Source organism: Pristiophorus japonicus, chromosome 14 (assembly GCF_044704955.1).
Source record: "Pristiophorus japonicus isolate sPriJap1 chromosome 14, sPriJap1.hap1, whole genome shotgun sequence".
Classification (NCBI taxonomy): domain Eukaryota; kingdom Metazoa; phylum Chordata; class Chondrichthyes; family Pristiophoridae; genus Pristiophorus; species Pristiophorus japonicus.
In genome coordinates this window covers 637486-665076 of record NC_091990.1, presented here as the reverse complement: position 1 = coordinate 665076, position 27591 = coordinate 637486, and the positions used below count along the sequence as shown (strand labels likewise).

At 45.9% G+C, this 27591-nt stretch overlaps 1 protein-coding gene across 1 annotated transcript; it reads left to right on the top strand.

The window, feature by feature from the left end:
- Nucleotides 1-2174: 2174 nt before the first annotated feature.
- LOC139279260 (uncharacterized) lies at nt 2175-27016 on the top strand. The gene is made up of 7 exons (XM_070898387.1): nt 2175-2481; nt 3648-3774; nt 9782-9964; nt 15058-15244; nt 15353-15503; nt 20978-21099; nt 25857-27016. Exons 1-7 carry the CDS (start codon nt 2439-2441, stop codon nt 26943-26945), a joined length of 1902 nt encoding a protein of 633 aa, XP_070754488.1. The 5' UTR covers nt 2175-2438; the 3' UTR covers nt 26946-27016.
- The last annotated feature ends 575 nt before the right edge of the window (nt 27017-27591 follow it).

Genomic DNA, 27591 nt, shown 5'->3' with positions numbered 1-27591 from the left:
TGAAGCGAGTAAGCTCTTAAAATTCTAACTTAAAAAATGTTAAAGCAAAACAAAGATTGAGGCGCTTGCATGGGGAAAAGGCAAATTTGGAATAAATATGAACAAACTTGAAAAAGAAATGTATTTTTTTTAAAGTTTTTAAATTTTAATTTTCATTAAAATGGATACCTTTGACACTACACAAAATAAAATCGTTTTCCAGAACCTTGACCTTTGTTTAGCAGTCAATATGCTGTTAAAACCCCAGTTACACCTAATCCCTTTGGGTCTAACTTTTAATGGGGAATTTAACAGCGTAATGACCGCGGAAGAGCCGAAGTTGTTGTTGCTTTCCCTGATTTGAGCCGAATCCCGAAGTTTCGGTCAGTTTCAAAGACAGAATGACGGCCAACACTACCAGATCGCCCTCATTGCGACTGCAAATTCCGGGCCATGGGTGTTTCTCTGCAGAAGCATAATAAGGAATTGGGAATCACAAAACTGAGGTGCTACAGCACTGGACAGCTTCCATTGCAAGTGTGGACATAGAGGTTGGTATAGACAATAAGGGTTTGTGGACAGGAACTGCATGCAGACAGAAACAACTTGTATCAGACCTTAAACGTAGAAAGATGCTCCAATACGTTTCACTGAGCTGGAGTCAAAAAACGTGGATGCCAATCCAAAGGAGATAGGTGGAAGAGTGACCAAAGAGCTTTGTGAAAGAGTGAGCTTTAAGAAGGATCTTAAAGAAGAGGCTGGGGATTAGGGAGTAAATTGGTAGCTGTAGAATTGTGACTAATGGAGGGTATGTTTGAAAGTGCAGTTGAAAGCGACGAGAGTTTTTTCTAGGGTTGTATGCAAAAGAATTGGGATTGGAATCGGGTGAGGATTAATGTAATGACTGCGGAGGAGCTGAAGTTTTCATTGCTTTCTCCGATTCAAGCCAAATCCCGAAAGTTTCAAAGACAGAATGAGGATTGGGGAGAATAGGGTGATGTGTCTCAGGGGGCAGCACACTCACCTCTGAGTCAGAGGGTTGTAGGTTCAAGTCCCACACCAGAGACTTGAGCACAAAAATCCAGGCTGGCACTACAGTGCTGAGGCAGCCCTGCATTGTCAAAGGTGCAGTCATTCAGATGAGACGTTAAACCGAGCCCTCGTCTGCTCTCTCAGATATACATAAAATATCCCAGGGCACTATTTTGAAGAAGAGCAGGGGAGTTATCCCCAGTGTCCTGGGGCCAATATTTATCCCTCAATCAACTGAACAAAAAAACAGATTATCGGGTCATTATCACGTTGCTGTGTGTGGGAGCTTGCTGTGCGAACATTGGCTGCTGCATTTCCCACATTACAACAGTGACTACACTTTAACAGTACTTCATTGGCTGTAAAGCACTTTGAGATGGTTGTGACGGGGCCTCGGTTCAACGTCTCGTCTGAATGACGGCACCTCCAGCACTCCTTATGCACCCGGCGAGGCCGGAATTTACAGCACAATGTTTCCAGTTGTGGGGAAGGTCAAAACTAGAGGCCATCAATAAGATGGTCACCAAGAACTCCAATGGGGAATTCAGGAGAAACGTCTTTACCCCGAGAATGGCGAGACTTGCTACCACAGGGAGGGGTTGAGGTGAATAGTATCGATGCATTTAAGGGGAGGCTGGACAAGTATATGGGGGAGAAGGGAATAGAGGGTTATGCTGATAGATTTAGATGAGGAAAGATGGGAGGAGGCTGGAGTGGAGCATAAACGCCGGCATGGACTGGTTGGGCCGAATGGCCTGTTTCTGGGCCGTATATTGTATGTACTGCAATGTTTGTAATTAATTATAAATAAAAACTGGAAATACTCAGCAGGTCAGGCAGCATCTGTGGAGAGAGAAACAGATAATGTTTCAGGTCGGTGACCCTTTGTGATTTATTTTGTGTTGTTAATGAATTGTTCTTTTGAAAGTAGATTTCCTGTCTTTTCTCATCTTAACCCTAAATGAGTGTTTTATAAACTTGCAGCATTAAGGCTGCAGAGTGAGGAGTTTAAAAATAACTCCACCTTTCTCGTAAAGAAGGTTTCCAGATAAGGAAGTATGTAACTTTAATTGTAGTTGGAATCCCGCCTTTTTCTATCGTCAGAAGCTGGGGTAAGTACACGAATGTAGTCAGACCAGTATCCGATCCAGGTGCCAACAACATCCTGCTCACAAACCAGGAGCTGGCAATGCCTTCAGGCTCAGCCAGCGGAGCCCACTGCCCGGCCCAACCTGCCCTTGTGCTGCTGGGGAACAGCACTTGACGGAAAGGTGCGGGAAAAGCTCTGCCAATACCGGGGACACCCTGGCTTCTCGCCTTCTCGGCTTCATTCCAGGCAGGAACGCTGCACAAATGACCTTCGACTGTGGTTAGTTGAATGTAAATTAAACTTGTGGTTCGCTGAAGTGAGATCATTTGACTGCACAATGTGGCTGTGGTGGCTCCCAACACTTATCCTTTCTTTCACTGGTAAGTATTTTCAGTTCTTACAATATATATATATATATATATATTTTTTTTTTAAATCGTCATTTTATTTGAGGCGACAGTTTATTATTTGATGTGTTTTGCACATTTCATTGTGCCTTTGACTATTTTACCGATGTAAATACATGTGCCGAAATAAAGTAGAGTGTGGGGCTGATGCTGTGTCGGATAACCAGCCAAACCTATGGTTGAAGTAAAGGTAATTCTAAAAGGGAATAATGTGATAAAATATAAAAGCAGTTATGCTGGTTATTTATCCATGGAAGCAGTGCATCATGGAGGAATCGCATTGTTTAAATTACAGTTATGTAATTCCCCATTCCCATTTTTATGTGCAAAAGTTAGCTCCTTCGTGATCAAAAATACTTTTTAACAATATCTGATGAGGGTGTGCATGCTTCTATTTCTCTCCGATCTCCCTGTGTGCAGGTAAGAGGCTGAGAATGAGCGACTGCTGCTTGCAATGAATTCCCTTTGTGGCCTGACCCCACCACCTACAGCCAGGAAGCTGAACTCCCAATTTCCTGAGAGCTGGAACCCAAGCCACACCCTCTTGTGCTGCAAATACTCCAAAATCTTCCAATTAATTGGAGCTTGTCACAAACTTTTTCCCAAGGGTAAATTGCATTGGCTCCAATGTGTATGGGGAGGGGGCACTTTCAGTACAGAGTAGTTAGAAATAAAGAAAGGCTTGCATTTATATAGCACCTTTCACGACCTCGGGACATCCCAAAGTGCTTTACAGCCAATGAAGCACTTTTTTTTGTTGAAGTGTAGTCACTGTTGTAATGTGGGAAACACAGCAGCCAATTTGCGCACAGCAAGCTCCCACACAGCAATGTGATAATGACCAGATAATCTGTTTTTTTTGGTTACTTTGATTGAGGGATAAATATTGGCCCCAGGACACCGGGGATAACTCCCCTGCTCTTCTTTGAAATAGTGCCATGGGATCTTTTACATCCCCCTGAGAGAGCAGACGGGGCCTCTGAAAGATGACAGTTGGGGCCTTGGCAGCTTTTAACCACTGTCATTTGTTGCTTGACCTTTTACGTTGGATTTTAAAGGGAATGAAACTGAAACCTTTGGAAATTTAGTGATCCAAATTGGCTAAAGTTCTTGCAGTTTAAACTGTTCACCTTTTTTAGGGTCCTTTGCATCGATTAAGTTGCCTGAACCAAACTGGGTGCTGTTCGATTCTGTGAACTTCAATAATACTCTCCGGTGGTCGCAGAAAGGACCTCGGGAAACCATGTACGACGTTGAGTACCTGATGTAAGTTGTGATACTGAACCTAACTGTATGAACAGGGAAAAGAAACAGTAGATAAGACATTTGGACAGCAGAAAATGTGAGGTTATCCCCTTTGGCAGAAAGAATAGAAAAGCAAATTATAATTTAAATAGAGAAAAATTGCAAAGTGCTTCAGTACAGAGGGACCTGGGGGTCCTTGTGCATGAAACACAAAAAGTTAGTATGTAGGTACAGCAAGTGATCAGGAAGGCCAATGGAATGTTGGCCTTTGTTGCAAGGGGGATAGAGTATAAAAGCAGAGAAGTCCTACAACTGTACAGGGTATTGGTGAGGCCACACCTGGAGTACTGCGTACAGTTTTGGTCGCCGTATTTAAGGAGGGATATATTTGCATTGGAGGCAGTTCAGAGAAGGTTCACTCAGTTGATTCCAGAGATGAGGGGATTGACTTATGAAAATAGGTTGAGTAGGTTGGGCCTATACTCATTGGAGTTCAGAAGAATGAGAGGTGATCTTTTTGAAACATATAAGGTAATGAGGGGGCTCGACAAGGTGGATGCAGAGAGGATGTTTCCACTCATAGGGGAAACTAAAACTAGGGGACATAGTCTTACAATAAGGGGCCACCCATTTAAAACTGAGATGAGAAGGAATTTCTTCTCTGAGGGTTGTAAATCTGTGGAATTCTCTGCCCCAGAGAGTTGTGGAGGCTGGGTCATTGAATGTATTTAAGGCGGCGATAGAGTTTTGAGCGATAAGGGAATAAAGGGTTATGGGGAACGGGCAGGGAAGTGGAGCTGAGTCCATGATCAGATCAGCCATGATCTTATTGAATGGCGGAGCAGGCTCGAGAGGCAAAATGGCTGACTCCTGCTCCTATTTCTTATGTTCTTATAGTTACACAGGGTTATTGCATCAAACATGCCACCTTTTCACTTCATAAAAATAGGAGTGCACACTTCAACCCGTGGTACTAGGGCCTTGTGGAGATAACTTCACTGGTATTGTACTATAATAGTATCGCTTGATGCCACTGACAGATGATAATTGTAAATTCTATTCCTCACAGCAAAGAAAAGAAAGACTTGCATTTAACTGTGGCTTTTCAGGATCTCCCAAAGTGCTTTACAGTCATCATCATCATCATCATCATAGGCAGTCCCTTGAGTCGAGGATGACTTGCTTCCACGTGAAAAAGTTCACAGGTGTTTCAATATTCCGGATCCCGAACTACACCCTGAAGGGTGGAAGATGCCTGTGGGTGGATTGTTTTAACGTGGGGTGACCGTTGCACACCAGCCACCACACGGGCTTGACAGAGCGAGGTCTTGGTCCAGTGGCAAGGGTTAACCAGGACAACTGGAGACCAGCTCTGCTGCTCAGACCTAGTGCACACACACATCGCAGTGTGGGCTGGGCCCGTGCTGCCCCTGGGCCCTCGCCTCTTCTGGGCCCCGAACTCTCGCCTCACTCGGGTCCTGATCACATCCCTCTACAATCTCTCGCCGCTCCTTCGCCCCGACCTCGCCGCTCCTGCTGTACCTGCCCACGCTCCAATCACCGACCTGGATCTTGGTGACGTCACTCTTCACTGCCGTTGCTCTCCTGTTCCAGCACGTGCTGCTCCCTGGAGTGGTACACCGTCACACTGCTCCCCCCGCTCCCCGGCCTGCTCCGATGGTGCTCACCAACAAAGCCAATAAAGTACTTTTGAAGTGTAGTCACTGTTGTAATGTGGGAAACGCAGCAGCCAATTTGCGCACAGCAAGCTCCCATAAACAGCAATGTGATAATGACCAGATAATCTGTTTTAGTGATGTTGGTTGAGGGATAAATATTGGCCCCAGGACACCGGGATAACTCCCCTGCTCTTCTTCGAAATAGTGCCGTGGGATCTTTTACTTCCACCTGAGAGAGCAGACGGGGCCTCGGTTTAACATCTCATCCGAAAGAAGGCATTACTTTATTACTGTATTTCATTTGCCTTTTTAGATGTCAGTCTAGGCAGTACTGTGGCCTTGCTCTATCCCCTAACCTGACATTGTCCCAGTGTACCTTGTCAGCAAACTGCTGCCTAGTTTGGAGTTTACAGAACTCCAGAATAACCCTGAAACCACAGGGACTCTGCAGCTGCTTCTAAGATCCCGATAGGCGAAGTGTTTATAAGAACATAAGAAAATAGGAGCAGGAGTGGGCCATTCGGCCCCTCGAGTCTGCTCCGCCATTCGATAGGATCATGGCTGATCTGATATTGGCCTCAACTCCACTTCCCTGCCCACTCCCCATAACCCTTCACTCCGCTATAGTTCAAAAATCTGCCCATTTCCATCGAATATATTCAATGACCCAGCTTTCAAAGCTCTCTGGGGCAGAGAATTCCACAGATTCATGACCCTCTCAGAGAAGAAATTCATAAAAATATAAGAAATGGGAGCAGGAGAAAGCCTCCTCCTCATCTCCGCTTTAATTGGGCGACCCCTTATTCTGAAACTATGCCTCCTAGTTCTAGATTCTCCCACGAGGGGAAAGATCCTCTCTGCATTGTTGGGGAAAAAAAAATACTTTTCTTCAAGGTGGACTCTCTGATATAAGGAGTCGACTCCCACCCCTATCCTCGCCTGTCTGTATCCCTGCCCGTATAGCGACCACGGAATCACTTAGACAAAACCTCGGTTCAACCGGTCTTTATCCAAGGGGAAGCGTTCACGGATGAACTTTCGAAGAACAGAGGTTTCTACATCGACAGTTATACATTTTCTGAGGTGTGCATCCCTCCTACAAAACCACCGATTGGCCGACTGCTTATCAGCGAAGTTACATTGATTCGTTGACCCTTATCAGACTTGCTCCGAGTGGCTCCCCCCTCCTGTCTATCTCCCATCACCTGTCGGTCTTATGGAATGTGTGGTTCAGTGGTGTTTACGGCCTCAGTCCTCATGACTTATTGATTAACCTTGCTTCCCAGGGTGTGCCTCCTTATCCCTCCCCCAAGAACTCGAGTCAAAACTACCCGTCAGTACCATCCCGTTCCCATGCTGCTATAACCCATGTTCCCAAACAGCTGACTCTCTACTGCCCTTGACAAGTGTTCGGTACTGAATGTGTTGTCTCCATCTTCTATTTGTCTGTGCTCGGGGTCAACGCACTGTTGGTTACTTATGGTTCATTTACCAGCAAGCTTTGCATTTTGGCTGTTCTCCATTTTAAAACCCATTTGTAAGTGAGTTTTATAAGCGGGCTTTACATGCATATAAGTGAATGTCTACTTCCACTTTGGTGACGGTATTTTAGCCCCTTACAGCATCTACCTTGTCAAGCCCCCTCAGAATCTTGAGAGATATCCCACTGTTACTATTTAATTCTGTTTATTTAACTGAAATATTAAATAGCTTTTTAAAAAAAAAAAAAATTTTTTTACTGGGCATTGTTCTAAACAGGAAATATAATTACAGGAAAATGTGACTTATCTATTGCGCAGGTTTGCCACAACACCGAGGTTATTGGTTAACTGCCAGCCAGCTGATCAGAAACTATTTGAAATTTGCTCACACCATAAACCACAGAAATTAAGCTCGAGTGTTTTGTTCATTAACAGAACCCTCAGATTGGACCACTGCCAACAGTCAACTAGCTTGAATTTATTTTACCTGAGCATGTTTCCCCTGGCATTGCTCATGGTAAATAGGAAGATGTCTTGTTTTCCAAGTGCAGCAGTGTTGGGCAATGATGTGGTCGTAATGTTTATTCTTTAACCCTTGGTGACCTTGGGATCTAAATTCTATAAGTATTCTTGGATCAGTTAAGAGGGGAGGTAATTCCTCTTGTGTACATGGCCTGATTAATTAGCGGGTGGTTGTTTTATCTTTAGATTGGCGGATGCCTGTAAATTCCCGGCTTTTCCTCAAGGTCACAAAAAAAGCCAGCAGGAAATGATTGGCTTTCTCCATAATAAATAGATTGTTTGACATCTTTTACGAGATATCCTCCCAATTGACTCAGAAATCCAAACCCCGATTTTAAGTTAATGGGGCGGGCCAGATGCCTGTTTTACTCTCTGCCCGATTTAAGCTCCATTGATTCAGTGGATCAGGTTGTGAAATGAAAGTACAGGCCCAAATCCACCAAGTTTCTGCTGGATAAACATGAGGTCGTCCAAAACTCGGCAGCCCGTGTCCCAACTCGCACCCAGTCCCGCTCACCCATCACCCCCTGTGTCTCGTGTCCCAACTCGCACCCAGTCCCACTCACCCATCACCCCCTGTACTCGCTGCCCCGTGTCCTAACTCACACCAAGTCCCGCTCACCCATCACCCCCAGTGCTCACTGCCCCGTGTCCCAACTCGCACCAAGTCCCACTCACCCATCACCCCCAGTGCTCACTGCCCCATGTCCTAACTCACACCGAGTCCCGCTCACTCATCACCACCTGTGCTCGCTACCCCGTGTCCCAACTCGCACCAAGTCCCGATCACCCATCACCCCCTGTGCTTGCTGACTTACATTGGCTCCCGGTTAAGCAACGGCTCAATTTCAAAATTCTCATCCTTGTTTACAAATCCTTCAGTGGCCTCGCCCCTCCCTATCTCTGTAATCTCCTCCAGTACCACAACCTCCCCTCTCAAATTCTGCCCTCTTGAGCATCCCTGATTATAATCACTCCACCATCGGTGGCCGTGCCTTCTGTTGCCTGGGCCCCAAGCTCTGGAACTCTCCTTAAATTTCTCTGCCTCTTTTTCTCTCTCCTCCTTCAAGATGCTCCTTAAAACCTACCTCTTTGACCGAGCTTTTGGTCACCTGCCATAATTTCCGATGTGGCTCAGTATCAAATTTCTTTGTTTTGTCTTGTAACACTGCTGTGAAGCGCCTGGGGACGTTTTACTATGTTAAAGGCGCTATATAAATACACGTTGCTGTTGGTTAGGTTAAATTGAAGGATAAAGTTTCTGTCTCTGACCCATACAGTCTGGGAACAATCCAAGCTTAACCCCGGATCATTGTTAAGTTAGCAGAGGCAGCGGAAGGAGCGTGCGGCAAACCAGACTCCCCACCCACCCTTTCCTTCAACCACTGTCTGTCCCACCTGTGACACAGACTGTAATTCCTGTATTGGACTGTTCAGTCACCTGACAACTCACTTTTAGAGTGAAAGCAAGTCTTCCTCGATTCTGAGGGACTGCCTATGATGATGACGATGATTGGTAGGACCAATCGAATTGGACGCCATGTCCCCGGGTGAGGGATGGGGAAATTTAGCCAGCATTCTTGTCCCTGATAACTATCTTGTCACCCCCTGAATCACGAGCAGATGCTGGTTGGTGATTGGATTTGGGTAGTTGTGATGGTCTCCTTCATCCCATCGTCCGCCAGCTTTCATCTCTGCTCGCACAAATGAATTAAAACCAAAAATACTCAGTGGGTCAGGCAGCATCTGTGGAGAGAAAAACAGCTTTAATGTTTCAGGTCGATGACCCTTCGTCAGAACTGGAAAAAGTTCGAGAGGTAACAGGTTTTTAAGCAAGTGTTGGGGACAGAGAAAATTGGGGAGGGAAGGGAAGGCCTGTGATTGGATGGAAGGCAGGAGAGATTAAATGACACAAATGAATCCTGACTAACTCGGCAATGTCCCACCTTTGTCAACACCTTCAGGAGAGGAAGGAGGAATTTTGGACAGGACTGAAGGGGTTTGCAGCAAAAAAAAAATTAAAATTCCTTTCATAGAAACAGAAAATCAGTGCAGGAGTAGGCCATTCGGCCTTTCTTGCTACCCTGAGTAAGTTCTGAATAATATAAGGCTACCACAGCAAATTGTACCAAAAGATCTCAAAGATTAATTTACAAAGTGAAATCTAGAAGACCTCACCATCCCCTCTCGTTGATTTCGGTTTGTAGACATTTCACACTTGCTAATTACACATGCTCCCTGTCTCAGACGCTGTACAGAATGATGACCTTTATAGAATGAAGCAATTTAGAACTAAGAGGAGCAGGCTGTATATTTGTTTCCTAAAACACTCCATTCCTTTTACAGCTATGGAGAAAAAATCTGGAAAAATAAACCTGAATGTCATCACATCACTGCACACTATTGTGACTTAACCAATGAGATTGCGCAGGAGAACAACTGGTACTATGCAAGAGTTATGGCAGTGTCGAAAAACACCAATTCAACATGGGCCTTATCAGAGCGATTCTGCCCTTTGGACAAGAGTGAGTATGGCTTCCTCACATACAAATGAGTAGCTTGCATCGTCTTCAACGGCGAGGACTTCAGTCAGTGCTGAAGGAACCGTTGTGAGAAGGTCTTGAGAGACATACAAAAGCTCAGAATTGTAAAATGCTGTTTAGCCTTCAACCTGTTTCTTCCAAAGTTAACAATTATCCTCGCGGCGTATTCTGTTCCACCTATGCAATGACCTGAGGGACCTCCATTCTGCACTCCCTGATCCCCACCAAAGATCTTCAACCACAATTCTAGAATATCTATCTCTCCATCCCTAACTACCTAAACTTGAGGTCATCCAAAACTCAGCTGCCCGTGTCCTAACTCGCACTGTCCCGCTCACCCATCACCCCCTGTGCTCATTGCCCCATGTCGTAACTCGCACTGTCCCACTCACCCATCACCCCCTGTGCTCACTGCCCCATGTCCTAACTCGCACTGTCCCGCTCACCCATCACCCTGTGCTCACTGCCCCGTCTCCTAACTCACACCGAATCCCACTCACCCATCACCCCCTGTGCCCATTGCCTGTGTCCTAACTCGCACTGTCCCGCTCACCCATCACCCCCTGTGCTCACTGCCCCGTCTCCTAACTTGCACCGAGTTCCACTCACCCATCACCCTCTGTGCCCGTTGTCCGTGTCCTAACTCGCACCAAGTCCCACTCACCCATCACCCCTGTGCTCGCTGACCAACATTGGCTCCCGGATAAACAACGCCTCAATTTCAAAATTCTAATCCTTGTTTACAAATCATTCCCTGGCCTTGCCTCTCCTTATCTCTGTAATCTCCTCCAAACCCACACGATGTCTGCGCTCCTCAAATTCTGGCCTCTTGACCATCCCTGATTATAATCACTCAACCATCGGTGGCCGTGCCTTCTGTTGCCTGGGCCCCAAGCTCTGGAACTCCCTCCCTAAACCTCTCCACCTCTCTACCTCTCTTTCCTCCTTCAAGATGCTCCTTAAAACCTGCCTCTTCGCCTGCCTTAATTTTTTTTTGTAGCTTGGTGTCAAATGTATCTTTTGTGACGTAACACTGCGGTGAAGCAGCTCGGGACGTTTTACAATGTTAAAGGCACTATATAAATAAAAATTATTATTAATATCGCACATTTCCATTATTGAACCCTGACAATCCGCCTCGTGTATGCAATGTATTCCTTAGCCCCAACAATGGTAGAAACATGTGCTCCATAAAATATTTGATCATTGCAGTCAATCCCTTTCCTAACTAAGTTTTTATCCAAAACTTTTTTTTGTTGAAATAGCTGAACTAACATAGATTCAATCTGTTCCATGTATCCTCTGCTCTGGGGGTGGAAAACATTCTTCTCCCATCTTGTTTTCTGTTGTTGAGGATGTAGGTTAAACATTAACAAAAGAAAACAAGATGTTAATGATATCTGCATCCGCCAGTGTTCACAGCCAAAGTTAAATAGCCTGCTTATCAGTTTAGGGCTCTCATTTGAAATATTTAGAAAATTGAGCGGGGAAATAATCCTCCTACCAAAGTAGAAAAAGTTCAATTCTGTAAGTTTTTGCCAATAATATAAAGCCTTAATTCCTGATCTGGTGTTTGCTGCCCTTTAGAACATAAAATAAGAACTAGGAGCCTGCTCCGCCATTCAATAAGATCACGGCTGATCTGATCTTGGCCTCAACTCCATTTCCCCGCCCGCTCCCCATAACCCTTGACTCCCTTATGGTTCAAAAATCTGTTCAATGACCCAGCCTCCACAGCTCATTGGGGTAGGAAATTACAAAAATTCACAACTCTGAGAAGAAATTCCTCCTCATCTCCGTCTTAACATGGTTACAGGGTGACCAAGACTGGGAATTAAACATACAGGGGTATCTGACAATTCGGAAAGATAGACAAGAAGGGAAAGGAGATGGGGTAGCTCTGTTAATAAAGGATGATATCAGGGCAGTTGTGAGAGACGATATTGGCTCTAATGAATAAAATGTTGAATCATTGTGGGTGGAGATTAGAGATAGTAAGGGGAAAAAGTCACTGGTGGGCGTAGTTTATAGGCCCCCAAATAATAACTTCACGGTGGGGCGGGCAATAATCAAGGGAATAATGGAGGCATGTGAAAAAGGAACAGCAGTAATCATGGGGGATTTTAACCTACATATCGATTGGTCAAATCAAATCGCACGGGGTAGCCTTGAGGAGGAATTCATAGAATGCATACGGGATTGTTTCTTAGAACAGTATGTTACAGAACCTACAAGGAAGCAAGCTATCTTAGATCTGGTCCTGTGTAATGAGACAGGAATAATAAACGATCTCCTTGTAAAAGATCCTCTCGGAATGAGTGATCACAGTATGGTTGAATTTATAATACAGATTGAGGGTGAGGAAGTAGTGTCTCCAACGAGCGTACTATGCTTAAACAAAGAGGACCACAGTAGGATGAAGGCAGAGTTGGCTAAAGTAGACTGGAAACACAGACTAAATGGTGGCACAATTGAGGAACAGTGGAGGACTTTTAAGGAGCTCTTTAATAGTGCTCAACAAAAATATATTCCAGTGAAAAAGAAGGGCGGTAAGAGAAGGGATAACCAGCCGTGGATAACCAAGGAAATAAAGGAGAGTATCAAATTAAAAACCAATGCGTATAAGGTGGCCAAGGTTAGTGGGAAACTAGAAGATTGGGAAAATTTTAAACGACAGCAAAGAATGACAAAGAAAGCAATAAAGAAAGGAAAGATAGATTACGAAAGTAAACTTGCGCAAAACATAAAAACAGATAGTAAAAGCTTTTACCGATATATAAAACGGAAAAGAGTGACTAAAGTAAATGTTGGTCCCTTAGAAGATGAGAAGGGGGATTTAATAATGGGAAATGTGGAAATGGCTGAGACCTTAAACAATTATTTTGCTTCGGTCTTCACAGTGGAAGACACAAAAACCATGCCAAAAATTGCTGGTCACGGGAATGTGGGAAGGGAGGAACTTGAGATAATCACTATCACTAGGGGGGTAGTGCTGGACAGGCTAATGGGACTCGAGGTAGACAAGTCCCCTGGTCTGGATGAAATGCATCCCAGGGAATTAAAAGAGATGGCGAAAGTTATAGCAGATGCATTCGTTATAATCTACCAAAATTCTCTGGACTCTGGGGAGGTACCAGCGGATTGGAAAGCAGCTAATGTAACGCCTCTGTTTAAAAAAGGGGGCAGACAAAAGGCAGTTAACTACAGGCCAGTTAGTTTAACATCTGTCGTGGTGAAAATGCTTGAAGCTATCATTAAGGAAGAAATAGCGGGACATCTAGATAGGAATAGTGCAATCAAGCAGACGCAACATGGATTCATGAAGGGGAAATCATGTTTAACTAATTTACTGGAATTCTTTGAGGATATAACGAGCATGGTGGATAGAGGTGTATTTAGATTTCCAAAAGGCATTCGATAAGGTGCCACACAAAAGGTTACTGCAGAAGATAAAGGTACGTGGAGTCAGAGGAAATGTATTAGCATGGATAGAGAATTGGCTGGCTAACAGAAAGCAGAGAGTCGGGATAAATGGATCCTTTTCGGGTTGGAAATCGGTGGTTAGTGGTGTGCCACAGGGATCGGTGCTGGGACCACAACTGTTTACAATATACATAGATGACCTGGAAGAGGGGACAGAATGTAGTGTAACAAAATTTGCAGATGACACAAAGATTAGTGGGAAAGCGGGTTGTGTAGAGGACACAGAGAGACTACAAAGAGATTTGGATAGGTTAAGCGAATGGGCGAAGGTTTGGCAGATGGAATACAATGTCGGAAAATGTGAGGTCATCCACCTTGGGGAAAAAAAAACAGTAAAAGGGAATATTATTTGAATGGGGAGAAATTACAACATGCTGCGGTGCAGAGGGACCTGGGGGTCCTTGTGCATGAATCCCAAAAAGTTTGCAGGTGCAGCAGGTAATCAGGAAGGTGAATGGAATGTTGGCCTTCATTGCGAGAGGGATGGAGTACAAAAGCAGGGAGGTCCTTCTGCAAATGTACAGGGTATTGGTGAGGCCGCACCTGGAGTACTGCGTGCAGTTTTGGTCACCTTACTTAAGGAAGGATATACTGGCTTTGGAGGGAGTACAGAGACGATTCACTAGGCTGATTCCGGAGATGAGGGGGTTACCTTATGATGATAGATTGAGGAGACTGGGTCTTTACTCGTTGGAGTTCAGAAGGATGAGGGGTGATCTTATAGAAACATTTAAAATAATGAAAGAGATAGACAAGATAGAGGCAGAGAGGTTGTTTCCACTGGTCGGGGAGACTAGAACTAGGGGGCACAGCCTCAAAATACGGGGGAGCCAATTTAAAACCGAGTTGAGAAGGAATTTCTTCTTCCAGAGGGTTGTGAATCTGTGGAATTCTCTGCCCAGGGAAGCAGTTGAGGCCTAGCTCATTGAATGTATTTAAGTCACAGATGGATAGATTTTTAACCAATAAGGAAATTAAGGGTTACGGGGAGCGGGCGGGTAAGTGGAGCTGAGTCCACGGACAGATCAGCCATGACCTTGTTGAATGGCGGAGCAGGTTCGAGGGGCTAGATGGCCTACTCCTGTTCTTAATTCTTATGTTCTTATGTAAATGGGCCACCCCTTATTTTGAAACTCTGCCCCCTAGTTCTAGATTCCCCCAGAAGGGGAAACATCCTCTCAGCATCTACCCTGTCCAGCCCCCTCAGAATCTTACATTTCAATAAGGTCACCCTCATTCTTCTAAACTCCAGTGAGTACAGGCCCAACCTGCTCAACCTTTCCCCATAAGACAACCCCCTCATCTCCGGAATGAACCTCGTGAACCTTCTCTGAACTGCCTCCACTGCAAGTATATCCTTCTCTGGAACCAAACAACAATACCTGTTTGGAGATAAGTTACCCAGATCTGTACTCCAGCTTCCATATTTGTCCTCATTAGTGATCTATGCAACGATACATCCTGGCATTTGATTAATTTATTGGTAATCGCTCTACCTTGACTGGAAGCTTTCAGTGAATGATCAATGAACACAGCCACATATTTGGATGATCTTTGTCATGTTGGCGTGAAATGTTTTCCGTTCCTGATATAAAGTTACGTGCCTCTTTCAGCGGTAATTGGAGCCCCAGCAGTGAAGTACACTGCAGGCGTTAGAAGCATGAGTATCTGGGTGGATCTACCGAGAGTGCCACCGAAAGAGGGAGTGCAACGTTCTATTGAAGACATTTTTGCTGTTATTGAATATGAAGTGCAGCTTAACAAATCGCTCACAAATAAAATGGTAAAGTATGCTGCCATTCTAGTTAAACTTAAACAGTAATTTCAGTCGATCCCGTGCTGCTGATAATCCGTGCGTTGGAAGAATAACATGCCCTATTTTTATTTTCAGGTATTTTATGCATTAAATAAAAGTGGATATTTGAAAATCAAATCTTTGGAGCCCCATACTAAATACTGTGCTTCCGTGGAACTCCGCTTAAGAAAGGAAATCTTTTCAAAAAAGAGTCAGCCTGCCCATTTCTGCATCCAAACTTTGCAAGGTGAGAATGTTTGCAAATAGGATTGTGTATGTGACACGACTCCGACTCCTCCTGGCCCCACAAGTGGAAGCTTTACACTTCCCGTGGAGGGCTTCTTCTGTCTGCAGACCAGCTGCAAACCTGCTTCAGCCCGACAGGAAAGCACAGTGGCTTCACCGTTCATGCCCCGGTTAAAATGCAATCAGGGTCTTGTTGACGAAATCGGATCCCGATTCGCAGGAGGGGCATCTCAACCAATGTTCCCTTTTTGTGGGTTCGACCCCCCCCCCCCCACCCCACTACAGAGATCCGAGCCCAAACAAATCTAGGCTGACACTCCCAGTGCAGTGCTGAGGGAGTGCTGCACTGTCGGAGGTGTCGTCTTTCGGTTGAGACGTTAAACCGAGGCCCCGTCTGCTCTCTCAGGTGGGTGTAAAAGATCCCATGGCACTATTTCGAAGAAGAGCAGGGGAGTTATCCCCGGTGTCCTGGGGACAATATTTATCCCTCAATCAACATCACTAAAACAGATTATCTGATCATCATCACATTGCTGTGTGTGGGAGCTTGCTGTGCACAAATTGGCTGCTGTGTTTCCCACATTACAACAGTGACTACACTCCAAAAGTATTTCATTGGCTGGAAAGTGCTTTGAGCCGTCCGGTGGTTATGAAAGGCGCTATATAAATGCAAGTCTTTCTTTTCTTTGAAGCTGCGTGGCCGTGCCACACTCGGCGGTTCCCCAAAGCAGGCTCACCAACTTTTAAATAGGAAAAACCACGCAGGCGTGGTATTTTGAATTGGCCGCATGGCACCCCAGCAAAAAATGAAAGGGGACATTGATTGCGACTACCTGCAGAAGCCTACGGTTAAAATCAGAAATTGCAGGAAAGGGTTCCGAGTGGGGAAGTAACCTCATTAATTGCCGATGTGCCTAGTTTCGGCATCGAGCTGATACGATGAATGAATGAGAATGGTGGGATAGACTAATTGCTATAATCCCCTATTGTCGTGTATTCAACCAGCATTGTAACCCATGTATAATCTGACCTAAGTTGTACACTGTGAGAACACTGACCACTAGGTGGTGAACTTGTGGGAGACACTCCTAACCGAGACCTTCAGATATAAAAGGGCAAGCTCCACCCACCTTCGTCTCTTGGAGTGCTATGAAATAAAGGACAGGTCACAGACTGACCTCTCAAGCATGGGCCTCGTATGCATTTATACTGTGTAGTAAGGATGTATCAATGGCGACAAGAAACTGGGATTTAAACCACGCGAGCATGGCCACTAGCAGAACAGACGAGAGGTAGTGTGTTAAGGAATGGTTGGGACAGAGATTCAACATTGTTAAAGCAGCACACAGTTCTCCAGGCAGACAAGGGCAGTCAGGCATGTCCCAACATGTAGTCGAACCCAGAGGGGGAGTCCGACAGAGACAATGGCAAGCTAAACAGCGAATCACGTCATTGCAAGGGACAATGCGGCCAGTAATGGGGCCATCAACACCTGTTAATGGCGCACTCAAGAGCAATAACAGGGGCAGTCAGGGATGATCGACTGGCAAGGGACCTTTTGTTTCAAACAGCAGCTCATGCTGGAGGCATGGAGGCACACACTCAGCCAGAGTTTGCAGAGGTGAGCAAAATACCTGCAGAAATGAACGCTGGGGGAAATCGCTGGAAGCTGAAGTTCAGCGAGTTCATGTGGAGCATGTATACAGTTCATACACCAGGACGCCACCGATAATGATGAAAGTGCTCCTCAATGGCATCCCAGTATCAATGAAGCTAGACACGGGGGCCAGCCAGTCTCTGATGGGTATCAAACAGTTCGAAAAGTTGTGGGCGTCCAAGGCCAGGAGGCCAAAATTATCGCCGATTGACGCACAGCTACGGACTTACACAAAGCAGATCATTCCGGTGCAAGGCAGCGCCACGGTAGTCATGACCCACAAAGATTCGGAGAACAGGTTGCCACTCTGGATTGTCCCGGGGGACGGTCCCGCACTACTGGGGAGGAGTTGGCTTGCTGTCATGAACTGGAAATGGGGCGATGTCAATGCAATTTCCTCTGTGGATGCTCACAGATCCTGGACAAATTTGACTCATTATTTCAACCCGGCATTGGCACTTTCATGGGGGCCAAGGTAATGATTCACATAAACCCGGACGCCAGACCAGTACACCACAAGGCCAGAGCGGTGCTGTACGTGATGCGGGAAAAGATAGAAGGCGAATTGGACCGCCTGCTGAGGGAAGGCATCATCTCGCCAGTCGAATTCAGTGACTGGGCGAGCCCGATTGTGCCGGTGCTCAAGGCGGATGGGTCGGTCAGGATATGTGGCGATTACAAGGCCACCATCAATTGGGTGTCACTCCAAGACCAGTACCCGCTACCAAGAGCGGAGGACCTCTTTGCGACGCTATCCGGTGGCAAACATTTTTCAAAATTGGACCTGACCTCAGCTTACATGACCCAGGAGCTGGCGAGTGAGTCGAAGAAGCTGACCACCATCACGGCACACAAGGGGTTGTTTGAGTACAACAGATATCCGTTCGGGATTCGCTCGGCCGCCGCGATCTTCCAACGAAATATGGAAAGCCTCCTCAAGTCGATTCCAGGGACGGGGGTTTTTCAGGATGACATCCTCATTTTGGGTTACGATACTGAAGAACACTTCCACAACCTGGAGGAGGTGCTACGCAGACTGGACCGGGTAGGGCTGCGACTGAAAAAGGCGAAGTGCGTCTTCCTAGCTCCAGAGGTAGAATTCCTGGGAATGAGGGTAGCAGCAGACGGGATCAGCCCGACTGCGTCCAAGACGGAAGCGATCCAGAGAGCACCCAGACCCCGTAACACGACGGAGCTGCGTTCATTCCTGGGGCTCCTGAACTATTTTGGTAACTTTCTTCCCAAATTGAGCACGCTGCTAGAGCCGCTACACGTGCTCCTATGCAAAGGTCGCGAATGGGTCTGGGGGGACAGCCAGGAAAGGGCTTTTAATAGAGCACGCGATTTGTTATGTTCCAACAATCTGTTAACGCTATATGATCCATGTAAGAAACTTGTGTTAACATGCGACGCGTCGTCCTATGGTGTCGGGTGTGTGTTGCAGCATGTCAATGCCAAGGGTCAGTTACAGCCGGTAGCTTATGCCTCCAGAAGTCTGTCCCAGGCAGAAAGGGGTTACAGGATGATAGAAAAGGAGGCGCTCGCATGTGTATATGCGGTAAAGAAAATGCACCAGTACCTGTTTGGCAGGAAATTTGAGTTGGAGACAAATCACAAACCCCTAACGTCCCTTTTGGCCGACAACAAGGCCATAAATGCAAACTCATCGGCCCGCATACAGAGGTGGGCACTCACGTTAGCCACCGATGACTACACAATTCGGTACAGACCGGGCACCGAAAACTGCGCCAATGCACTCAGCAGGCTCCCACTAGCCACCACTGAGGGGGCTACCGAGCATGGTGCTGAGATGGTCATGGCTGTTGAAGCTTTCGGAAGCGAAGGCTCACCCGTGACAGCCCGTCAGATTAAAGTCTGGACAAATAGAGACCTGCTATTGTCTCTAGTCAAGAAATGTGTCCTGAATGGGGACTGGGCAGCCACGTACAGAGCATGCCCTGAGAAATTTAAACCATTTCACAGGCGCAAGGATGAACTCTCGATTCAGGACAATTGCCTACTGTGGGGAAACCGCGTAATCATACCCCAGATGGGCAGAGAGGTGTTCATCAGAGAACTCCACAATGAGCACCCGGGCATTGTCACGATGAAGGCAATTGCCAGGTCACATGTTTGGTGGCCAGGGATAGACGCAGATCTGGAACTTTGTGTTCGCAGGTGCAACACGTGTGCCCAGCTGGGCAATGCGCCCAGGGAAGCCCCCCTTAGCCCCTGGCCATGGCCCGCCAAGCCTTGGTCACGCATCCATGTGGACTACGCAGGTCCTTTCATGGGGAAAATGTTTTTGGTTGTAGTAGACGCCTACTCCAAATGGATCGAGTGTGACATTTTAAATTCAAGCACATCCTCTGCCACGGTAGAAAGTCTACGGGCAGTGTTCTCCGCCCACGGTCTACCGGACATCTTGGTCAGCGACAATGGCCCGTGCTTCACAAGCACTGAATTCCAGGACTTCATGGCAGGCAATGGAATCAACCATGTCAGAACGGCACCGTTCAAGCCGGCCTCAAACGGCCAGGCAGAACGAGCAGTGCAGATAATCAAACGGGATGCTCAGAATCCAAGGGGGTTCCCTACAAACCCGCTTATCACGCCTCCTGTTGGCCAATAGATCCCGACCACACTCGCTCACGGGGGTTCCACCCGCAGAGCTGCTAATGAAAAGGACGCTCAAAACCCGGTTATCCCTTATACACCCCACCATGAAAGAAATTGTCGAGAGCAGGCGCCAGTCGCAATATGACTACCATGCCAGGAATGCGAGGGCGCGATGTATTGATGTAAATGACCCAGTTTTTGTCCTCAACTACACTGCAGGGCCCAAATGGCTCGCAGGCACTGTGGTTGCCAAAGAGGGAAATAGGATTCTGGTAATTAAACTTACCAATGGACAAATCTGCCGCAAACATGTGGATCAAACAAAAAGGAGGTTCAGCAACCCCATAGAAGAAGCAGAGGAAGAACACGATGTAGAGTTCACTCCACCACAGGTGACTGAACACCGGAACCAAAGGGAGGAGAGCCCAGTCACTGTGGGCAGTCCAGACAGGCCTGAGGCACCCCAAACAGCAGACACTCAGGCCAGCGCCCAACAACCGGAGCCCCAACTCAGGCGCTCTACAAGGGAGCGTAAACCACCAGAGACTCAACCTGTGATCCCAATAAGACTTTGGGGGGGGGAGGTGATGTCATGTATTCAACCAGCATTGAGACCCATGTATAATCTGACCTAAGTTGTACACTGTGACCACTAGGTGGTGAACTTGTGGGAGACACTCCTAACCTAGACCTTCAGATATAAGAGGGGAAGCTCCACCCACTTCCTTCACTTGAGTGCTATGAAATAAAGGACAGGTCACAGACTGACCTCTCAAGCATGGGCCTCGTGTGCATTTATACTGTATAGTAAGGACGTATCACCTATGAGAGTGGATTGTGCAGTACCATTAGGGGAGGAGTTAAACTGCATCTGAGTGGAAATGGGGATGTGGTTAAGTGATTGTGGGCCACTCTTGTGATTCCCCCCATTTATTGGATCAAGGACTGTATGGAGAGAGGTCTGTGCATACTAATTTCACCAGGGACTGGCGCGCTCGGCCTGGGAAGCCTAAAAAGATAACCAAAATTAAATATAATTTAAAAAGTGTGGGAAGGTTCTATTCCATATCTGCTCCCAGAGATCCATGAATTATTAAACCGAAGAAGCAAAGAATTGAGATTGTGTGGATGTAAACATTGCAAGCCAGAGCCATTTATTCTGCTCCAATAATTAAAGTATTTGGTTTACTTTTTTGCAGAAAGAACATTGACTGTCATTCTACTAACGGCGTTTGTATTGTTTGGAGCAATAATCACGGGAATATTTTGCTGTGTGGCATACAGTTACATAAAGCACCACAGAACACTACCGCAATCTTTGGTATGTTCAGTTTATATTTATCCAGAGCTGAAGAGTGTTTTTGCACACCTAAAATAGGTTACATAGTAAAGTTTGGAATGGGCAGGTTATGGGGAGCGGGCGGGGAAGTGGAGTTGAGGCCAAGATCAGATCAGCCATGATCTTATTGAATGGCGGAGCAGGCTCGAGGGGCCGTATGGCCGACTCCTGCTCTTATTTCTTATGTTTTGTTATGTAGGAGGAGGCTGTTCAGCTCCTCGAGCCTAATCTGCAACTCAACTCCATTTACCCACCTGTGCTCCATAATCCCTCGATACGAATACCTATCTATCTCAGTCTTGAAAGTTCCGTTTGTCTTCGCATTCACAGCCTTTTATACTACAGTTTTCCAGATTTGTACCACCCTTGGTGTGAAAAACTGCTTGCTGATATTGCTCTTGAATGGCCTATCTCTAATGTTAAGGTTATGTCCCCTTGTTCTGGATTCACCCACCAGAGGAAATCGTTTTTGTATCTACCTACAATCGGAAGTTGCAGGAAATGGTTTAGTTCTGAGTAGGAAATTATCCTTGTTGTTAATTGCCCGCCTGCCTTGTTGCACTGATATGATGAATGAATGAGGGTGGCAGGATATACTTATAGCTGCAATTTCCCATATATTTGTGGATTCCGCAGTACCCTAAATCTTCCTCATTTTTTTGGGGGGGGTGCACGACCCCTTCACAGTTTTGAGCTTGCGTGAAATTTAACGTTGAAAAACCCAGTCCCGGGTTGCGTGGGATCGACAGAGAACTGCACGACTGCCCAGCTGAGATGGAAAGTTGGTGCAGGTTGAACCTCCCTTGCCCAGGACTCCCTTGCCCAGGACTCCCTTGCCCAGGACTCCCTTGCCCAGGACTCCCTTGCCCAGGACTCCCTTGCCCAGGACTCCCTTGCCCAGAACCATTCCTGGCCTTCAGGTGGCGGATGTGCAGAACTCCGACATGAACAAATTGAAGTCCTTCCTCGCTGCCGACTCCTGCAATCACTGGCCTGAACCCGCGATCCACCGCCCCCCCCCCCCGATGATCTCTCTGTCACACTCCCAGCCCCAAGCCAGCCAGCCCCGATACCCCCTTGCTCAGTACCTGTACCATCCAATTTAACGTGACCACCCCTCGTCCAAAAAAATCCCTTATCCACAACAGGCCTGGTCCCGAGGGTTCCAGATAAGGGAGGTTCAAACTGCATCTGTATTGTATGCTACTGCGTGTATGTTCACAGGTTTGTGGAGCTGTTGAGTTGTGAGTGGTTCAGCCAGTCACGTGATGTTCACAAGACTCAATAAAACCCCAGCCAGTTGGGTTCGGGGAATCCACGATGAGGCAGGTGGTTGTGAGCCTGGTGGATGAACCGGTTATGTGTCGTGTGACTGTTAAACCTTTGCTAATAAACCAATTAGTTCTTAATAGCAATGTGTTGCTATGAATTCTTAAGCAAAGAACCCATGAAGCAAATACATTACAGTATCTACCCTATCAAATTCTTTTAACATTTTAAACACCTGGATCAGATCACCATTCAGTTAGGTTAGTAATATTTGAAAGAAGTGTTTTCCTATACACTAATAGGAGCAGTTGTTCCCCAATTTTTCATTGTGTGAACATGAAGTGATCCTTGGTCAGCTATAATCTGCATTATATGCAGGATCAGGTTCATAATTCTTCAAAAACTTTGACAATAAAAGGAGCTGATGGCTAGACTTGCCTTTTGAGAAAATTATATATTTGGTTTGATGCAACCCTGATTCCGGGAGCTCACTAAACGTTTTCCCCCACAATGCAGACGGAAAGGGGTTTAATGATTTAAATCCATTTGCTGTAGGAATGAGCACAGTGGCAATTGTTCAAGGTTCGAGCTGCAGGTATCTGAATGCTGACAGCCACACAAAACCTTCACACGCACATTCTTTCCAATCGAGCTTCAATATGTCTGCAGCTGTTGAAGATCTGAGCAGCTAATTATTAGTATTTTGGTGATCTTAAAATAAGAACATAAGAATTAGGAACAGGAGTAGGCCATCTAGCCCCTCGAGCCTGCTCTGCTATTCAACAAGGTCATGGCTGATCTGGCCGTGGACTCAGCTCCACTTACCCGCCCGCTCCCCGTAACCCTTAATTCCCTTATTGGTTATAAATCTATCTATCTGTGATTTGAATACATTCAATGAGCTAGCCTCAACTGCTTCCTTGGGCAGAGAATTCCACAGATTCACAACCGTCTGGGAGACGAAATTCCTTCTCAACTCGGTTTTAAATTGTCTCCCCCGTATTTTGAGGCTGTGCCCCCTAGTTCTAGTCTCCCCAACCAGTGGAAACAACCTCTCTGCCTCTATCTTATCTATCCCTTTCATTATTTTAAATGTTTCTATAAGATCATCCTTCTGAACTCCAACGAGTAAAGACCCAGTCTACTCAATCTATCATCATAAGGTAACCCCCTCATCTCCGGAATCAGCCTAGTGAATCGCCTCTGTACCCCCTCCAAAGCTAATATATCCTTCCTTAAGTAAGGTGACCAAAACTGCACGCAGTACTCGAGGTGCGGCCTCACCAATACCCTGTACAGTTGCAGCCGGACCTCCCTGCTTTTGTACTCCATCCCTCTCGCAATGAAGGCCAACATTCCATTCACCTTCCTGATTACCTACTGCACCTGAAAACTAACTTTTTGGGGTTCATGCACAAGGACCCCCAGGTCCCTCTGCACCGCAGCATGTTGTAATTTCTCCCCATTCAAATAATATTCCCTTTTACTGTTTTTTTTTCCAAGGTGGATGACCTCACATTTTCCGACATTGTATTCCATCTGCCAAACCTTAGCCCATTCGCTTAACCTATCTAAATCTCTTTGCAGCCTCTCTGTGTCCTCTACACAACCTGCTTTCCCACTAATCTTTGTGTCATCTGTAAATTTTGTTACACTACACTCTGTCCCCTCTTCCATGTCATCTATGTATATTGTAAACAGTTGTGGTCCCAGCACCGATCCCTGTGGCACACCACTAACCACCAATTGCCAACCTGAAAAGGACCCATTTATCCCGACTCTCTGCTTTCTGTTATCCAGCCAATTCTCTATCCATGCTAATACATTTCCTCTGACTCCGCGTACCTTTATCTTCTGCAGTAAGATTTGTGTGGCACCTTATCAAATGCCTTTTGGAAATCTAAATACACCACATCCATCGGTACACCTCTATACACCATGCTCATTATATCCTCAAAGAATTCCAGTAAATTAGTTGAACATGATTTCCTCTTCATGAATCCATGCTGCGTCTGCTTGATTGCACTATTCCTATCTAGATGTCCCGCTATTTCTTCCTTAATGATAGTTTCAAGCATTTCCCCCACTACAGATGTTAAACTAACCGGCCTATAGTTACCTGCCTTTTATCTGCCCCCTTTTTTAAACAGAGGCGTTACATTAGCTGCTTTCCAATCCGCTGGTACCTCCCCAGAGTCCAGAGAATTTTGGTAGATTATAAAGAATGCATCTGCTATAACTTCCGTCAAAGGACACACTTTAAGTATAAATTAAGTTTTGAAGAATAAAACCACAAAATATTCCCCCCCCCCCCCCCCCATCAGTAAGCTGCATGACGCAATTACTTCGTATTGATTTTAGTTTTGCTCCAAGATCAGCGTTTAGAACCATGAAGGACTAAAATGGGAGTCAGATTTGTGACTGCGAAGCTGCAGCTTACAAGCTCCAAGAATTGGTATGGCAGGTTTCCAACAGAGGGAAAAAATATAACTCTGGAGAAAACATTGCTCTCTACAAAAGAAAACATTTCTGGGGCACATTTTTGCAACATAATGGGTGGTTATTTGCAGTGGGTAATAACAGTTTCGCCGTTATTAACCCTCTGAAACTGAATGCAACTTCAGGATGTAGCGCATACACATCTAAACACAGGAAATCTGAAGTTAGGGCTAGTCACTGACTGCTCCAACACTGGCTGCGTGTGCCCTCTCCCCTCTCCCCACACTGCCGGCAATCGGTGTAATCAGGGAAACTGCCAAAAACTTGGGTAACTTTGCGGTAATATCGCTGTTAAATACCCCATTAAATATTGGACCTTCATACAAAAGCAAATATTAGACCTTATTAGATAGGTTTCATCATCGGCAGTCCCTCGAAATTGAGGAAGACTTGCTTCCACTCTAAAAGTGAGTTCTCAGATGACTGAACAGTCCAATATAGGAATTACAGTCTCTGTCACAGGTGGGATAGACAGTGGTTGGAGGAAAGGGTGGGTGGGGAGTCTGGTTTGCCGCACGCTCCTTAACAGCGTATTGACTGCTAAACAAATGTTATGGCCCTGAACAACTATTTTTTATATTTGTGGAGGTTCAATTTTCTCCATTATGATACAAATTACAATTTTTAAGAAAGTTAAATGTGTTTTTATATATTCTTTTGAAAGCTTGTTCATGCTTATTTCAGGCTCTACCTTATCCCCATGTGAGAGCCCCAATCTTTGTTTTGCTTGCCAACGTTTTGAAAAAGTCTGGATAAAAGCAGGTTCTCATTTCTTGCTTTCCTGCCTGTCGCGAGGTCACTGGACAGCTTTCTTCGGGGCGAGCGCCATTGCTTCGCCGCTGACCGCAAAATTCGGGCCAGTGATTGCCATTAATGTTTGACTCCCTGAACTAAATATTTCTAAACAATCACGAGATACTCAATTTAGAAAATGAATATTAACTTAATTTGTACACACGTCTTCATTACAGAATTTGGATCAGATCCTTTCGCATAAGCGTGCCTTGTTGAAACAATCATCACCAGCACTACAGCTGGTCACGGGTTATAAAAAGAAGGATGCTTTTCAATTCGAGCAAGTTCTTCGTATGGATGGTGTAGATCTTTTAAAGTGCGATTCCAATGATACGGAGGAAATTATAAAAGCAAACGAGCTCACCTTGGCAACACAGCTCGGTACCTACGCACCGCAGTGTAGCACCAGAGTGCCTCAGACAAGACTTCAGAGTGCCAATGATTGTGAAGTTCAAAGTAATTCCTCCTTCAGGCCAATTGATAGGTGCTCCTCGCCATATTGTCCCCAGGCCACTGATGGTCTGCCAAACACCAGATGCACAAGTCGGAATCGTTCGCGGGCCCTGACTCAAAATTATGGGATAATTCTGCACCTGACATCTCTGAATTCCACCAAGTTAAATACAGATCCAAAACTGGACACATTATACAGGGCACAGAAAGTGCCTGTAAATGCATTGGAAATAGTGAGTGAAGGCCTCCTTTCTAATAATGGAGACCTAATGTTGCAACATGGGCTTGGATTGGAGATACAGAAATTAAAATTGGAGGAGGACAAACTGACACCATTGGCACCATTTCTATCATTGCCTGGTGACAAACAGCAAACACGGCAACCTAACTGGGAGATCCAGCCAAGAGAAACACCATTGTTGCTCTCATTGAAAGATGAAAACCAAATGCATCTGTCCTTGTTTCAATATGGGCAGCAAATGGAGAGCCAATCTCTTTTATCATTGCAGTCTGAACGAGTGGATGATCAACCCACAGAAGAAGTCTCCGCGACAGAAGTTTTGCAAACTGATCTCCAGGTTGGGCAGCTAGTGAAGGCCGGTCCATTGTTGGTGACTGAGGAATTCACTGGACTGCTACGTGTGAAACTTGGATGGGAAGGTGGATGTGAACGGCAGCTGCTAACTTTCCATTCATCGAGAGAAGGGCAACAAAGCGACGCATCATTTTTGCAAACTTTACAGGCAAATGCTTCAATGGAAACTGGTAAACTTCTTGAAGACTGGGAAATACAAGTTCACATGGGCGAATAGGCACCAAAAGAGGGAGTGCTTATCTTGGTCACAAATGTTGCCCGGAGATGATACATTCAATTATGATTGAAATATCCTTGGAACAATAGGATGGCAGCTACTCGGGCTACTTGGAGAAAGGAACATCTTCACTCTAATGCCAAAGACTATTTAGTTCCCTTGAGTGGAATAACTGCATATACCTTGATTTTTAAAATCTGGTGAAATTACTGAGATAGCAAGTCTGCTAGAGACTGAGAACCCGATTTTAACCCCCCCCACCTGAAGGAAACCTGGGGGGTAGGCCACTAAAAATCAATGTTCCCGATGTTCCAATCAACAGGCAGCTAAAATGGAGCGGGGTACATACCTACTGCTTTCCCCCAATTGACCATCTGCAACACTCGACCCCCCCTCTCCCCGCCCAAACGGATGGGGTCCTCTTTATTCCCTCCCACCGTCAGCCTTGACGGAGATTCCTCTCCCAGAGCTCTCTGATCGAGTAACCTTGTGCTGGGGACCGTTCCCATTGGCTGCCTCCGTAACACCCCATTCCCACTCCCGCTCGCTTGCCAGGGTCTACCCGCAGTCCGATCTTGTGTACGTAAATGAGGCTCAGCTCTCTCCGGGCCTAAGTAAAGAAAGAAAGACTTGCATTTATAAAGCG

Bases quoted from the DNA above. Each gene is read 5' to 3' on its own strand.
- LOC139279260 (XM_070898387.1), top strand. From the start codon at position 2,439: ATGTGGCTGTGGTGGCTCCCAACACTTATCCTTTCTTTCACTG. The intron at 3,775-9,781 runs GTAAGTTGTGAT...TTCCTTTTACAG, and splicing joins TACGACGTTGAGTACCTGAT to CTATGGAGAAAAAATCTGGA. The intron at 15,245-15,352 runs GTAAAGTATGCT...TTTTATTTTCAG, and splicing joins AATCGCTCACAAATAAAATG to GTATTTTATGCATTAAATAA.